At 40.6% G+C, this 17411-nt stretch overlaps 1 protein-coding gene across 4 annotated transcripts in view; it reads left to right on the top strand.

Annotated features, from left to right (window-relative positions):
• The window catches only part of LOC142428872 (thyrotropin-releasing hormone-degrading ectoenzyme-like), a 277081-nt gene that overhangs the window by 86640 nt on the left and 173030 nt on the right, over positions 1-17411 (top strand). For all 4 annotated transcript variants that reach the window (XM_075533765.1, XM_075533768.1, XM_075533767.1 and 1 more), the window contains exon 2: positions 6721-6847. In XM_075533765.1, coding sequence (XP_075389880.1) covers positions 6806-6847 — 42 coding nt within the window. In that variant the 5' untranslated portion in view covers positions 6721-6805. The remainder of the gene's footprint in view (positions 1-6720; positions 6848-17411) is intronic.

Raw genomic sequence — 17411 nt, 5'->3', positions numbered from 1 at the left:
GACGCTGTGATTTATCTTCATTGTTACTAAAGTGCTGGGGTCAGAAGAGCTCCAGCTTATGGTCTTTGGCTGGTTTAGATTCACGGCTATCTGCCCGATTGTTTTAAATGCCTTTCATAAGAGACATATCTGAAAGTTGCATGCAGATTTCTTTTATTATTTTCTATTGCCAGTCTATGCAAACTTTGAAATGTCATAGAGTGGGTAAGTGTACCATTGTCCTGCTGCATGCACTTAACTATGGTTAAGCACAACACTAATAAGCCTTTTAGGTAGGTCTGCAGTGGGAGCTGACCTGCTACTCCCAGGGACAGAGGAGATGCGTTTTTTTTCTGTCAGCATGTACAGTTCACAGTCTTGGAGATCCTGGAAGTAGTTTGACTCTGTCCTACAGTGTCACGATGAGTCAGAATTGATTCAACAGTGGCTGCTTTGTTTTTTGGATTAGTTTTAAACAGGATGAAACAGACTATAGGAGAAGCAGGATGTGTGTGTGTGTGTGTGTGTGTGTGTGTGTGTGAGAGAGAGAGAGAGAGAGAGAGAGAGAGAGAGAGAGAGAGAGAGAGAGAGAGAGAGAGAGACAGATATCAAGGTATCAAGGTTTGGTTTTAATATGACTGATAGATATTTGAGTGGAGGTATCAGTTGGCAGCTGCATTTACAAATCTGAAATTGTAGGGAAAGTCTTCAGTTTTAATATCTGAAAACTAGATATGATATATGATTAGCAAGATCTTAAGTGTAGACAGCCTGTGGAAGAAGCCTATGGCTTGCAATCCGGATCTCTCTACCATTGAGGGAAGAAAGAGGAGGAGCCAGCCAAACTTGGGAGTGCTTAAGTGGGAATAGAAGTCAAGTAACAAAAGTGTTTCAAAGAGAACACATGATCGCCTGTCCCAAGCACTGCTGACAGGGCAAGCATGCATTGTGAAGTCATTAGTAGGGTACTTTTGGTGCGTCTAGTTCTGGTAGACTGTTGGGGGCCCAGGTGGTGCTTTGGGCTGACTACCAACCACAGTGTCAGGGCTTCAAACGCATCAACTGCTTCATGGAGGCAAGTTGAGGCTTTCTGCACCCTTGAAGATTTACAGCCTTGGAAACCCAACATGGAGTTGGAATCAACTCAGTGACATTGGATTTAGTGTTGGTTTTCTGGGTATAAAAGCCTGGTTAATGAACTGTGAAAAGAATTGTATGAGCCCCAATAAATTGTTAAAATTAAAAAAAAAAAAAAAAGCCTGGTTGTAGTTCATGAGCAACTTAAAAGCAGGGGATATACGTTTCAAAACACCCCATTTATAATTGTCTCTATATTATATGCCCACTTTCATGCTGGTTCATATTACATTTTATGTTGTTTATTATAATATAGGAAACTCTTTTGAGTATCATTGATATAAAAGGGAATGGAAATATGGGACAATAATTGGAGGAACAGAGGTTAAGGGTTTTTCGGTTTTTAATTTTAACAAAGGAGACAAAACAGAGTATATGCCTACCGAGGAGAATGATCCAGGAGGCAGGCATCAGTTGGTGATGCAGGAAACGGGGAAGGCATTTTGGCAGTGACGTCTTTGTTCAAGTAAAAGGGGATGGAATAAGGACTTGGCCTTGGACAAGAGATTAATCAGTTGATCTGTTGGAATGAGAGGAAAAGCAAAAGATGCCCTTTTGATGTTCATATTGTCCTTTTGCTGTTAATCTGTGTGTCATTTAAGATGCCGTGAAGAGTAGTGGTGCTACAACACAGCTTAAGCACCGGGATGGCTTTGACAAGTTCGTTTATTTTCTCATGGTTTCAGGGCTAGAAGTCAGAACTCAAAATGCCAGATCTAGGGGAAGGCTTTCTTCCTCTGTTGACTCTAAGACAAAGTCCTTGTCTGCCCTCAGCATCTGTGGGCTTGGCATTCCTTGGAGATTTCCATCTGTATGGACATCCCTCTTTCCCTGAATCTAGGCTCTCAGGGCAGGGATCCCGGTGAAAAAGACACACTCTGCTGGCTTTTCTTTCACTGTGGTGGGGAGGGTCCTCTCTCTCTCTTCTTATCTCCCCGGAGGATTCTCCTGACACTGGACGAGGGGCCTTATCTTGACTAGGGCTGTTGCCTCCCACTGAATCCTGCCTCGGTGACATAACAAACATAACATAATCCTCATCACCATGACCTAGTCCAGCTTCAGCTATACATAGAAGATCACGAAGTGGGGGAGTAATAAAATCACAATACAGGAAATCATGATCCAGCCAAGCTCACCCATCTTTTGAGGATACACAACTTAATCCATGCCATTACTTATCAACATCTAGGCACTGCTATGAAGTGCATGGTATGAATCTAGTCAATTCTGACTCACACTGACCTTATAGGACAGAGCAGAATTGCCACTTTTGGTTTCCAAGGCTGTAAATCTTTACAGGAACCAAAAACTTATCTTTTTTCCATTGGAGCGGCTGGTGAGTTCAAACTTCAGACCTCGAGGGCTACGCACTCTGTGGTCTTGTTTTATTTGTAGGCTCCCGTAAAGTGCCTGGTACACAGCAGGCATGCAATACATGTTGGAATGAATAAATGAAGACACTGCTTCTATGTCTTATTTCCTCACCTGGAATTGGATCATTTCCATCAATTCTTAACAACCAGATTGACTCAATCATGCTTTTCTTGTCTGGTCCTGCAGATAGCTTGACAGACTGGTGGAGTTGATTGATAGAAATAGCTGCATTTTTACCAAAATCGGTGATGGTGCTTAAGATTAAAATCAGTGACCCTTACTCTGTCATTTTGTAGTGGTCCTAGTTATAGTTTTAACTTGAATTTATTAGTTACTTCATTTCAAACCTTCTGAAAGCTATATATTTTTCTCATGATACATTTGCCATTTATATCACAGGAAAATGTTACTTGTACAATGTGTTTGCTGGACAGAGTGGATTCCAAGGACACTCATATATGTGTAAGAGAGCTTTATATCAAGAAGTAATTCTGCATAAATAAAATATCCCAGTATAGTCCTGATAAAGTCCTTATGTCCAATACTAGTCTGTAAGTCTGATCTTAGTCCATAAATTCCTCTTCAGACTCACACAGCTGCAAGCAATGATGCAAAATGCAGGAAGATCACAGGCTGGTAGGTGACAAGTCTTGTGGATCAAATGGTGGTAGAAGCATCACAGGGCTCTGGAAGGTCTCTGAGTGGCTTGCCAGCAGGAGGGTAAAGGCAGAGGGAAAGAGAAAAAGAGAGAGCGAGAGAGAGCGAGAGCGAGAGCGAGAGCGAGAGCGAGAGAGAGAGAGAGAGAGAGAGAGAGAGAGAGAGAGCGAGCCCAGGATCCTTCATATGAGAAGACCATGCCCAACAGGAGGCATCATCAGGCTGTGACCTGATTGACAGACTGGACTCCACCCCTACATTTTCATATCTTCAAGTTGATATGAAAATAATGTAACTAAAAAATACAAATACTAAATTACTGAATATATGTTAAGCTTTTTAATAATGATGATTATATTATCTCTGATCTTTGTACCTTAATGCTTTGTACCTCACTTAACTAGAGACCATGTTTTCTTCATCATTAAATAAAAAATACTTAGCCTTGACCATGGTACAAAATTCCCCCCAAAGAACAAAACACCCACTGCCATTGAGTCATTTCTCTCTCTCAATCTCTCACACACACATGCACACCTGCTCCTCCTGTAGTCTTTTTCATCCCTATTAAAAATAATCAAAAAACTAAACCAACTGCCATTGAGTAATTCTGATTCATAGTGACCCTGCGGGACAGAGAGGCAGGCAGTTTCCCTTAGAATTTCCGAGGCTGTAAACCTCAATGGAAGCAGATGGCCTCATGCTGCTCCTGAAGTGTGAGTTTGAAGTGGTGACCTCTCAGTTAGCTGGTGGCTTTGAACCACTGACCTTTTTGTGAGCAGTCCACCACTTCTCGGATTATTATGGCACCGAGCACGTGCTAATTAAATATCTGTTGACAGTGAATTAGTTTCTATGACAGTTGCTGTTGTATAGGCTAGATCCCCTTCCCTATTTGATGTCCCTATTGCTCCGTTTTAGTGATTTTACTCCTAACTGCTCACACCTGAGAGTCCCAAAACACGAGCAATTGACTAGGGGAGCTCCTTGCCCAGCTGTCTCAAGAACAGGAAGTGCCTGAGGTTTTATGCCCGCCCTTAGCAGTGAGCAGCCAATGAGGCCTGATCCAGGCTCATGGGAGCCAGCCAATCACGCAGGACACACTTTCCAGATCATCGAGGCCCTTGTGGGTCAGTCTGTGCTCCAGATTTCACCTGAAATTGCAGCCTCGCTTGGATTCTCACGTTTCTGGATGCTGCTTTGCCTATTCCCTCGGAGGTATCTCCTGGGCACGCCTCTTTCCTGATCACCCACACACCCTACTTGTCTTGTGGCCTATCTCTTGGGAATTCCACCTAAAATACCGAATGTATACAGAATAGTTGATGCCAGGCACAGCAGGGACTCGGAATGACTGCATCTCCCCGAGTGTCAAGAGTGGCATGTGCTGCTCTTTCAGATGGGCTTTCCTGAGAGTGTCGGCTTTCTACCGCTGCCGACTAAATCTGTGGTGACTGGACCCAATTTTATATCTAACTTAGTTGCTGCATGAGAAGCAGCTTCATCATTTTAGTAGTTAATTGTTATTGAATTCATTGCAGATATCTTGACTGATTTGTGGAATTGATTGATGGAAGAGGTTATATTTCTGTCAGCCATTTTTGTTGGAAATGTGTTAGTCAGTAAATCTGGTATTGAATTATAGGTCTTTCAAGCTAAAGTCAAAATGTGTTTTCCTCGATTTTCTAGGCTTTTAGATTGTACTTATATCTTGACTGTACAGATAGTTTGCGATTGGCTCACCCCTACCCAGAAATTCTGTTGAAGGAAGTCCCGAGGAACGACTTCCAGACGAATTACCGTGATACACTTCTATGGAGCGGGTCTGCTCTGGGACATATCGAGCTGCTGCTTCAGAATTGACTTAAGAGCAGCTGCTTTGGTTTTCCCTTCTCTCTCCTTTTAATATAGATGGTAAAGAGTCACCTGTACAATCATGTGTTATATTGCGATGGGGTAGGCTAGGGTGTCTAAAGAAACAAAACCAATGACATAGATTGTTTATGGATTTGAAATCAGAAAAAAAAAAACCCTTGATATCAAGAAACAATTTCACATCAAGAATGCATCCCAGCTGAGGCAGGCGGATGAAACAGAACAAGTACCTTTAGCGGAAGCAGGGGGATCACAGGTGGGCGCAGAGTCCTGTGGATCCAGGGTTGGTGGGAAATGGCAGGGTGTTGAAACATGCAGGGTCTGCAGTCCACATGGGGCTGACGCTAGAGGCAGACACAATCTTGGCAAGCAGGGAAGGCGGCGGGTTGGAGAAAGAAGTTCTTGCTGTTCGCTTATAAAAAGCCACGCCCCCAAGGAGGCGTCACTAGGCGACTACATGATTGACAGGTTTGACTCCACCCCTGCCTCCACAAAAGTACCAAGTTAGTATAAGATCTAACCATTACACATGGACTACAGTTTTCCTTTGTAGTCTTTATGAACATAAATATCCATTTACATATACTAAATAAAATATTTTATACTGATTTGGGAAAATCACCAGTAAGAAAATAAATCCTTTTATCTGTAAAATGGGATTGGGAATAGGTGTTTTAGAATTGAAAAACACTGTAGAACTATCTGGTGGCAAACACCTTTATTTTATAAATGAGCACATTTGAGACCCAAGCAGGTTAAGTAATTTGCTCACCAGCATCCCACGTTCTTAGTGGCAGAGTTGGACTAAAATCCAACTCCCAGGACACTGCTCTCCACTGCTGTACAAAATACACATTTCTTATTCACACAATTGATATGAGGATTAGGGACCACATCTGTGAAAAATAGACTTAGCCTTTGGAAAGAAGGATGCTGGATAGCTTTATGAAAGCTTTATGGAAACTAATCTCATTTTAGCCTTTTCTGTACAATTGTTAGTTTTGTTCAGTTTTATGTTACTTGCCTTAGGATCCTTCTTGGCTGAGGACTAGATAATATACAGTGCTTGATTTAAAATCCATATTAAGGGTCCAGATTGTGCTGGAATATGAATGATGTTCAGCTGGGTTTGAGCCAGGAGCACTTGCAGAGTGCCCACCAGAATGAGGATTGTTGATGTCCAGGCAAGAATTTTCTATCCCTGGTTTGCAGATTGGGAACAAGACAGGTTTTTTCCAAAGAAAAGAAGGGGGCATAAATTATATTTCTGCCCTGCTCAGTAATACTTTCAAAGTTTGTTATAATATGTCTTTAACAAACCATGAATTTTCTCTCCTGCTGAGCCACCGTATCCTGACTATTTTCAGCATCGTTAGGGACCCATTATATTAATCCACCATACCTTCAAATCTCTAACAGGCGCACATAAGTGATCACTTTGAATATTTATTTTGAAGCAAGGTATAGAATTGTTCTCTTTGTCGTCTTGCAAAGGGAGGAAATTGTAACTTGCTCACCTTGGTTACTTCAATTGTTGTAGTTTGATTCTTTCAATTACAAAGTGCCTTGATATAATGGACAAAGGATATTGTTTAATTTTTGTAGTCCTTGAAGTAATTTGTGTAGGTTCATATTTGCACGATAGATACAACTTGAGACCAAAAGGCTAAAGTGCTGCGTCTGCATATGTTTTAGGTGCGGTTGTATGCAAGACCCGACGCCATCAGAAGAGGATCCGGGCACTACGCCCTCCATATAACAAAGAGACTAATTGAGTTTTATGAAGACTACTTTAAAGTGCCCTATTCTTTGCCAAAACTCGGTAAGAATTTTCTTGTTTATTTTTTCAGAAGGGCTCCTTGAAGGTGGAGTTTATTGGTTAAGATGCTTAGGACGCATGAACAGTCTAAGGGTTATATTTTTAGAGGCTATGATTTCACAAGAGGTAAAATAAAGTTTGGTGCTTCTGGATTCTTGCCACAAAGTATGTGTATAATTATTTAAGAACTGATGTAGGTTTAGCATTTTAAAAGATAGCCAAAATAATTCTACTTTGTTAAAAACATGCGTAAAAGGTTCTTGGCAGTGTCACACTTCATGTTCTTAACTACCGTGTACAGTAGGCACTGCTACACGATTATTTTTTATATTAAGGAAATTGAGACCATGAAGTTTCCTATTCCTGCAGACAGCCATTAAATGAAGGAGCTGGGATGTCAAACACATTCTCTGTGATTCCCCAAAGTCTTCACTGTGACACTATGAGGAGGTGCCCATTGATTAGTGCTTGTTTCCTAACTCTCACATGCCGGGCTACAGTGTGTAAGCTGCCCCTCGGTTTTTTTCATTCAGCCACATGTTGGATGCCGAGTTATAGTAAGTTAAATAAAGAGAAGAGAGAAAGGAATTGCACTGGTCATGGGATTGTGTTCTCGAGTGTTCTTATGTTTCTTCCATGCACGAAAGTAGTATACTCAACACTGTTGGTTGAATGAATAAATTAATTACTTTTATTACTTTAACTTCAATGAGGCTGCTTTGGCAACGTCATTCTATGACTTTCCAGAAAGGTAGAATGCATACCCATTTTGAATGCTGAAGGTATTTTTTCTTCTGAGAAAATCTGTTTTGAAATCTCACATCACAACACTCCTTTGTTCCCCCCTCCCCACCGCTACACGTTTTTCCTTCCCAAGGGGATTTTTGATCAGGATCCACATCAAAAGTATTGCTCATTGGCAAGAACAAAGTGCTTTCATGATCACAGTGCTAGCGTTTCAACCACAGGTTCTTGTCCCCAGAGAATAGGCCTGTTTCATTAAAGTACCTGCCTGCTGTGTAGCTTTACTGGTCATACAATGAGCTGTTTAGAAAATAGACAGAATAGTTGACACTCTTACCACTAGGTGTAGCATGTGATGGAAAAGAATGAGATTGTACACATTTGAATTCATTTTAAAACACAGAACTTCAAATCCATAGGCAACGTGATTTTTTGTTTTCTGTTTTGTTTGCGTTTTTGTTTTATCCTCTCTCTCAAGTCCTCAGTTAGCGCCGGTTACACTGACATCTCCCTGGTGGGAACCCAAGGCAGGGAGGTGTACCTGACCTTATTTGCGCGGGAGGTGACACCATGCTCTGTACTCGGTCAAACAAACTGGAGCTTCCCAGCTTGACCCTAATGTCCCATTCACGAGTGCTTGTTGCAAGTTCAGCAGAGAATAAAATGTGGATCATTCTTTGTCTCTTTCAGGCCGGTAATTAGCAGAGGAACTCAATTTAAAACTTCAGGGGTCCCATGTAACTGTCAGCTTGCAGCAGGGAGCATTTCTGCTCCTCTGCTTCACTCCCAGCCGAACCATGTACGCTTTCTCTGTAGAAATGGACGCTGTTCACTGTGATGGTGACTCGCTAACATACTTTAGGGTGTATGGCATGGAATGATTTGACTTTACCCCGGCACAGTCAGTGTTATCTTGGGAAGATATCACAGCCCATGTGCTTTGTAAAATTTCTCTCAGTTTCTATGCATTCTATAGATATTTTCATATGTCTGTTAATGACATTATAAGTACATTTTCTATATAAAATCCTACATAAAGTTTGGTAAAAGCAGAAGTAGTTTGACAAAGTCTTAGCTTTTGTTATACATTGTGAATTGTATTTTCAAAAAAGGAATATTTTGGAATCAACTCGGTTTTTATGAATGACCCAGGCAGACTCGTTTTGGGTATTCGCTGTGGCTGTCTTACTATAGAGTCTATTTCACCCATCCTCTCTTCCCTTACCTATCTTCCCTTCCTGCCCTCTCTTCGACCTTCCCTCCTCCTCTCATTTCCTCTGCAGGTGTTCGTTGGGTCACTCACCTGTTGTAGACACTTAACTTTCTGATAGCCATAGAGTTGTGGATAAAAAATGCAAAACTTCATTCTATACTAATATTTAAAACCTATTAATTTGAGGCAAGTTAAATCATTAAGTAAAATATATAGCCTATCAGCTACAGATTAAAAGACAAAACAAAAACAACTCAATGCCATAAGATTGATGCAGACTCACAGCGACCTTGTAGGATAGGGTAGAATGCCCCTGTGGGTTTCCTAGACTGGAGCTCCTTACAGGAATGGAAAACCTCATCTTTTTCCCATGGAGTGGCTGGTGATTTTGAACTGCTGACCTTGGGGTTAGCAAAGGCAGAAAGGATGAATAGAAAGTGTGTGTGTGTGGCACTGTAGATGAAGCTCATATTTTTACTTGTTTTACTTTTTTCTTTTTGTAAATTGATTTTGTTGTGAATTGGGTGACGGTTTACAGAGCAGATCATCAGTTTTTTTCAACAATTAAACACATTTTGTTTCATCTCATGTACCATCACATATGTACTTCCTTTCTGTTACCCGTTCCCATCCATGCTTCTTTTCGAATGCTCTGAAATTTGTCCTTGGGGAAATGCTGCCCTTTGGGTCTTAATTGGTTGATTATACTCAGGTGTGCCTACCACACTAGCGCTGTTATCCCTCTTTGAGACCTGTCTGATGTGTGACTGAAACGTGAACTACAAGGGTGAGTCCAGTTACAGACCTGAGGAGTGACTAAGGATCATAGACTTCAGGGTGCCACCAGTCTCTCTCCAGCTTGTGAGCCCGGTCTCTTTTGTGATTCTGGAATCTGTACTGTATTCTCCTCTGCTCTACCCGAGCCTTCTGTGTAAGCCTTTCCATAGCAGGTGGAAGTGGTAGCCAGGCGCCACCTAGTGCTTTGTGTTTCATGGATGTGAAGGCTGATGTGTGCATGCCCCATACAACTATTAGACTAATTGTTTCCATGAGAGTTTCTATTTTTATCAGTCTTCTCTCCTCCCAGTGGGGGAGCAAAGGAGACCAGTAATTGTACCCTAGATGGCCACATGAGTTTTTCAGGCCTCAATCTCTACTCACCAAAGTAGGCCTTAGAACATCGCCTTCATGAATTACCTATGTCACCCTAACCATTGCTAATAAGTGTTTGGTTATGTCTAATAAGGTGTTGAGGTTTTTAAATGGGAAATCACAGAAGACACCATTGGGAAAATGGTTTTTGAGCAAAGGACTTAGGGTAGTAGAAAAATTAGCCCAATACATGGAAGAAATGATGGACACAAAGAGATGAACAGAAAATTTCAAAGGACAGCTTGAGAAGACAAAATAAATTATTATGATTAAATGTGCAAAGACTTAGAGTTAGGACACCAAAAAGAAAGAACATAGTTGGCATATCTTTAACTGAAATAACTCATTATTCAAAAAGTCAAGCCTTCAGTTTCAATCTTGAAAGATTCTATCTGCAAAATATTGAATGATGGAGAAAGCATTGAAAGAAGGAATACACAGTCATTGAACCACACTAATCAACATTTGTCCATTTCAAGATGTAGCATGTGACTAAGAACTAATGACACTGAAGGAATAGATCCAAGCTGTCCTGAAAGTATTAGCCAAAAACAAGGTTTCAGGAATCGATAGAATATCAATTGAAATGTTTCAACAAAGTGATGAACCACTGGTAGCACTCCTCTAGAAATTTGGAAGATGGCTGCTTTGTCAACTGACTGGAAGAAATCCATATTTATAATCATTCCAAATAAATGTGACTCAACAGAATAAGAAAATTATCCTTGATATCAGATGCAAGCAATATTTTGCTGAAGTAGTAAACAACAGTTGCAGTAGTTCATTGATTTGGAGCTGCCAGAGGTTCAGGCCAGATTCAATAGAGGATATTGAACAAAAGATATCATTGCTGAAATCAGATGGATTTGGCTTAACACAGAGAAGACCAGCTGTTGTGCAGCGTGTTTCATTCACTATGTGAAGGGATTCCACTGTATGAATCACTGCAAACTATGGATTACCTTGAGAAGAACAGGAACTACCTATTATGCTCATGTGAAACCTGTACATGGATCCAGAGGACATTGTGTGCACAGAGCAAGGGACTACTACTTGGTTTAAAATTCAGTAAAAGCGTGTGTCAGAATTGAATCCTCTTGTCCTACTTACTCAATTTGTTTGCACAGCAAACCATCAGAGAAACGGGATTATGTGAAGAACTCAGCATCAGGATTGGGAGGCAGGCTTATTAACAACCTTCAATATGCAGATGACACACCTTGCTGGCTGAAAGACAGGAGGACTTAAAGCTCTAGTTGTTAAAAATCAAGGATTTCAGCCTCAGTATGGATTACAACTCAATGTAAAGAAAACCAAGATTCTCAAAACTGGACTAATAGGTAACATCAGGAAAAACAGAAAGATTGTAGTTGGCAAGCATTTCGTCTTGCTGGGATTCATCATCAACACTCATGGAAACAGCACTCAAGAAATGAAGCAACACATTGAATTATGTAAATCTGTTGCATAAAATTTCTTTCAAGTATTGGAAAGTAAGAAGGTCACTTTGAGGACTGAGGTACAGCGGACAGAAACCATGGTATTTCAGTGACTTTTTGTGCGTGTGAAAGTTGGATATTGGATAAGGAAGCAGAAGAAGATTCTCTGCATTTGAGCTACGGTGTTGGCAAAGAAGAATGAAAGTCCCACGGACTGCCAAAAGAGCAAACTGGTCTATCTTGGTGAAGGACGGCCAGACGCTCTTTAGAGGAAAGATGGTAAGACATTGTCTCACATACTTGGAACTTATTATCATCAGAGACCGGTCCCTGGAGAAGTCCATCATGCTTGGTAAAGTGGAGCAGCAATGTAAAGAAGGAAGGCCCTCAATGAGAGAGAGGGATTGGCAGTGACTGCAACAGTGAGCTCAAAGTGAAGGACAGGCGTGACGCTGGGATGGAGACGAGTGCTTTGTTCCGATGTGCATAGGGTTACTGTGCAGCACCGACTTGATGACAACATTCAAGCGGGTATCCAAAAATAACCCAGGTTTTTTTTTCCTAAGCTATGCATTTAAATTTTTTTACAAAACAACCTTTTAACCTTCAAAGTATTATCCATTATACTTAATACATTAGTCAAATCTGTGATTCCATTCTTGGAAACATTTTCAAACTCATCTGTTTGGATGGCTGAGAGCACCTCCCTCGTTATTTTATTCTACTGGACAACAAAGTGAATCACGGCCCATTCCTATGTCATCCTCGCCATCATTTATTATTTTTGAGCCCGTTGTTACAGACACGATGTCAGTCCATGATGTTGGGGGGTCTTCCTCCTTTTCTTTGACCCTCTATTAAACATAATTTCCTTTGGCATGGGTTAATCTCTCCTGGTAGCATGTCCAAAGTACATGAGATGAAGTCTTGCCTCACACACTTCTGAGCAGCATTCTAGCTGTATTCTATTTTTTAAAAATTGGTAGCTCTTATAGATATTATAAAAATTTATATTTCAATTAGATCAAGCATATTTGTACAGTTGCTGCCACCATCATTTTCAAAACATGTTCTCCGTGAACTTGTTGATATCAGATCCCCTTTATCCCCTCCTTAGCCCTCCCTACCCCCCAGGAAACCTTATTATATATTATTATTATTAAATTGCCATATCTTACACCATCAAATGTTTCTGCTTACTACAGTTTTGTTATTTGATCCCCTCAAATGGGACACAGTCATCATTGCTGTCCATCTCTTAGAAGAGAGCTGTGTTTGTTCTTCTGGCAGCTCATGGTACTTTCCATATTGTTTGCCAGCACCATTGTTCAATTGCATCGATTCTTCTGTGGCTTTATTCACTATCCAACTTTCATGTGTATTTGAGGTGACCCATGGCTTGGATAAGACATGCTATATAGTATTGGTTCTTAATCATGGGTAAATTTGTTGCCCCATCCAAAAACCAAAACATTCGGAGGTATTGGGGACATTTGCAATGGTCCCAAATGCGGAGAGATGATATTGACATTTAGAAGCCAGAGGTGCTGCTAAACATTTTACATCGTGAGGCCAACTGTTCATCTGAAAATGTCAGCAGTGGTTCACATAAAAGAACTTTGTTGTAGGTGGAAAGGGCAGAGGCATGAAAAGCAGTTAAAATTCAGGCCCAAAATGATGGCCACTTAGTGTAGGCTGTTAACAGTGGCATAGACAGGAGTAGAACAATTCTGGTTGGTAGCAGAACCATTTGGAATTTGTTGACGAAGATGTATGAGGTGTGAAAGAGAGAGAAATCAAGGCACCAACTCTAAGGTTTTGAGGAAAGAACCATAAATATATCAATAAACTCACTGACCCTGAGTCAATTCCAATTCAGTGACTCTGTAGGATAGAGTGTAACTGTCCCTTTGGGTGTCTGAGGCTGTAAACCTTTGTGGGAGCAGAAAACGTCATCCTTTCTCCTCGGTGTGGGTGATGGATTAGAACTGCTGATTTTGTGGTTAGCTCCACAAGCAAGTCACTTTGGCACCAGGGCTGAAGAATGAGAAGGGTGGAATTTCCATTTGCTGAGACAAAAGATCGTCTGTCCAAGAAGGAGATCACTTAGAGACTGACATATCTATTAAACATTTAGGTAGACATTTTATATCTGCTAGAAATTTAAACAGATGTTGGATTTGAAACTGGAGTTGACTGAGTGGTTTGGCTTGAGATATACATTTGTCAGTATCTAATGAAATGTGAAGCTTCGTGCACTCACCCTGGTGGTGAAAGAAGGTAGAAAAGAGAATGGGACAAGGCAGCACTGACAGAGATCAGTCATCTGAGGCTATCATCTACATGCCCTTGAGTGGATTCCAGCAACTGCAAAGCTGCTAACAGAGGTGCTGAGGAAACCAGGAATAGAAAATGTCTAGAGAGTATCTCAAATAGGAGCAGACAATTCTGACACATCATGTTACAGGCGGACTGACTGAGAATTAACTTTAGCAACGTTAAGGTAATTACTGACTGTGTTACAGATAAAGAAGCAAAACTAGGGACACTTATAAAGAGATAAATTGATATCAAGACAATGCCTCATACAATTGTAGACATGGGTAAGTTCAGTCTAGCTCAAGTGCATGGATCAGATGTTAAGCTGGGGGCTTCTCCTGACTTGCCTAACTATAGTGACTGATTACACAGAAAGAAAGAAGACAGAAAGGTCAGTGACTACAGAGGAGGATGAGTCTGAGGTCCGAGGTCAGGCTTGTGGCTGCAGAGTTCATAAAATCCATGCACAGAAGGCCAAATGGCAAACTATTGGTGACGTCGAGGGTCATTAATGTAGATAGTGGGTCTTTGGTTGAAGTCCAAAGAACCCCAGGGGTTGATGAGCCAGATGTAGGATCCCCACCATCAAAAAGCGAGGCAGTTTCCCACAGCCTCAACTGACCAGTACATGAGTAGTAGGACACATTCCCCAAAGAAACCTCCTTCCCATTGCATGAGGGCTGTGACCTAAGTCAGGAGGTTGCATCCCGCCTTTATGTTCTCACCTGTGCTTGTCTACTCACAAGCAGACCCCAAGATGGGAATTGTTGTGCTGTGTTAGATCACATCGTGGAGGATTACTGGGAACGTATTGAGAATCCTGACCCAGCCAAGATGAGGCGCGACTTACCTGTCACAGTGACTTTGACAAGTTGCAGGGGATGTTGGCAACAAATACCTGATAGATGTGTTGAAGAGACAATGGATGTGGGGCATGGCTATAGACAATGGGTTTCTAGGAATTCCCAGTGATTTTCTAAGAGGAGGAGGGGAAGAAAGGCTTATGTTCTGATAATACTTATCTCTGGTGGACAAAGGCTGCTTCTGCAGAGCTGAGAGCTGAGAGCTGCCTTAACTTGCTTTCCCCAACCAAATCCCAGAGGAATAAGGAGCTTGCTACTTTCCATTAGAAAGTCAAATTTTAGACCAATTGAGCCAATAATAAACTACTAGTTGACCTGATTTTACTTAAGCTATGGAGGCGAAATGTGCATGTAAGGGTATTATATGACCAATGACCTTAAAATAAAATTTTCTATTAATAAACATTAAAATTTTAAAAATCTTAAAAGTAATTTTTATTTCTCGATTATAAACTCTGCAATGCCTTCTCTCCTCTCTTTTCCTTCTTTCCCAAGTTCTTTTTCAATTGTAGTACTGAGCAGTCTGTTTTTCTATTGTGGTCTCATCTGTTAACATACCCCCAAGGGTTTGAATTTTCTCCTCATGCGGTTTATCCAGGAGAGACCCCAGAGGAGAATTATGTAATTGGTGTTCACCATGTGAGGATTTGGTTTTAAATCTCTAAATTTGATAATTAACCTATCTGTAGGTAATCTATTTATATGAGATTGGCAGACCTTTTCTATTTCTAGCTGTTCAATTATAATTAAAAGTGTATCATCTACTTGATACAATGCAGCAAGCTATCTTATTTATATTTTATCTTCATGAGAACCCTCAGAGGCATGGAGTGCTTCTTAAAAGGATGTGTTGTAGAAATTTGAAGAATGAAATTGTCCTCTTTCCTCCTATCCCAAAGACATACTAAAAATAACAACAACAAATACTTATATCACTTTTACTATATATGAGTCACTCCTTAGGACATGGAACATTTTGACCCATTTAGTGTTTTACTATGGCCTTAGGAGATAGTCCCTCTTATATTCTCATTTTCCAGATGAAGAAAACTAGGCATTTGGTGATGAAGTAAAGTACTCAGATTACACACTTGGATCTGGAATTTCAAACTCCATGATCTGTTCTCAGGAATAATACAAGACTTTTTCCTTTGTTGTTATTGTTGTTTTAGTTCCTTAAAGGCAATACATGTTCTTTATAGAAAAACTGGATATAAGGCATCATGCAAAAAAAAAAGATATAAGTGTGTGTATGTATGTGTATATATGTGTATATGTATATATGTATGTGTATATATATATTATATTAAATGAAGGGGGAAGTGCAGAGTGGAGACCCAAGGCCCAAGTGTCGGCCAATGGAGATCCCCTCATAGAGGGGCTTAGGAGAGGAGATGGGTTAACTAGGGTGTGAGGTAGTATCGATGAAGAACACAGCTTTCCCCCAGATCCTGGATGCTTCCTCCCCCCAACTACCATGATCCGAATTCTACCTTGCAGGGCTGGATAGGACAGAGGCTGTACACTGGTACATATGAGGGTTGGAGGTACAGGGAATCCAGGGTGGATGATGCCTTCAGGACCAAGGGCGTGAGGGACGATGCTGGGAGAGTGGAGGGTGAGTGGGTTGGAAAGGGGGAACTGATTACAAGGAGCCACATGTGACCTCTTCCCTGGGAGAGGGACAGCAGAGAAGGGGGGAAGGGAGACCCCGAATAGGGCAAGATATGACAAAATAACGAGGTATAAATTACCAAGGGCATATGAGGGAGGGGGGAAAGGGGAGGGAGGGGGGAAAAAAGAGGACCTGATGCAAGGGGCTTAAGTGGAGAGCAAATGCCTTGAGAAGGATTGGGGCAGGGAATGTATGGATGTGCTTTATACAATTGATGTATGTATATGTATGGATTGTGGTAAGAGTTGTTGGAGTCCCTAATAAAATGTAAAAGAAGAAAAGAGAAAAAAATGATTAGGGCAAAGACTGTACAGATGTGCTTTATACAATTGATGTATGTATATGTATGAACTGTGAAAAGAATTGTATGAGCCCCAATAAATTGTTAAAAAAAAAAAAAGAAAAACTGGAAACTTAACTAGCTAAAAGTGCACATATGATAGCTCCTAATTTTATCTCCGAAGATATATTTGAGTATTTCAAGTGTGATTTCTTCATGGACATTTCATAATTAATTCAGTGATAGATAAAGTGAGTCAGAATTTTATTGGAATATTTTGTTATTCACCCTGTTTAAATTTCAATTAATTATAGACTGATAGTTTTCAGTTTCCTTTTGGTGCTGCTCAAAATCTGTATATCAAGAAGTTCTCTAAAGCGTATGCTCGATTACTTCTTTTCAACACTTTATGCTTTTATGAAGATCCATTACCCACCTGGCACAGAGGTGCCATCTTAGAGGAAGAACTGGTATTTTGTAACAAGAATATCTGCCTTCAGGGAGATTGTGGTTTTGATGAGGAAGCAATGAGATATTTATAGGAATGTGTGAATTAGAGACTTACACAATATGGGATGTAATTAAGTACCAACGTGTACGGTACAAATGTACGGTACAATTACCTGCTAGCCAGGCTATGAACAGTGACTCATTGTACTATATATCCAGAACATGAAATACCTATTAAAAGCAGCCTTCATTTTACTTAAGTCCAGAAAAAGAGAGGGGAATTGAATGAGAAGAAGAGATAGAAGTAGATGGGAGATCAGTTTTCATGTTGTGTACTAGGGAAAGCTCATAGATTTCACTTTATACATTTGGTTTTATATAGTATGTTGATCGATTTACTTTCCTATAATAGACAAATTATGAGATATAGTA

This window comes from Tenrec ecaudatus, chromosome 16 (genome assembly GCF_050624435.1).
Source record: "Tenrec ecaudatus isolate mTenEca1 chromosome 16, mTenEca1.hap1, whole genome shotgun sequence".
Classification (NCBI taxonomy): Eukaryota; Metazoa; Chordata; class Mammalia; order Afrosoricida; family Tenrecidae; genus Tenrec; species Tenrec ecaudatus.
This window is presented reverse-complemented; position numbering and strand designations above follow the sequence as displayed.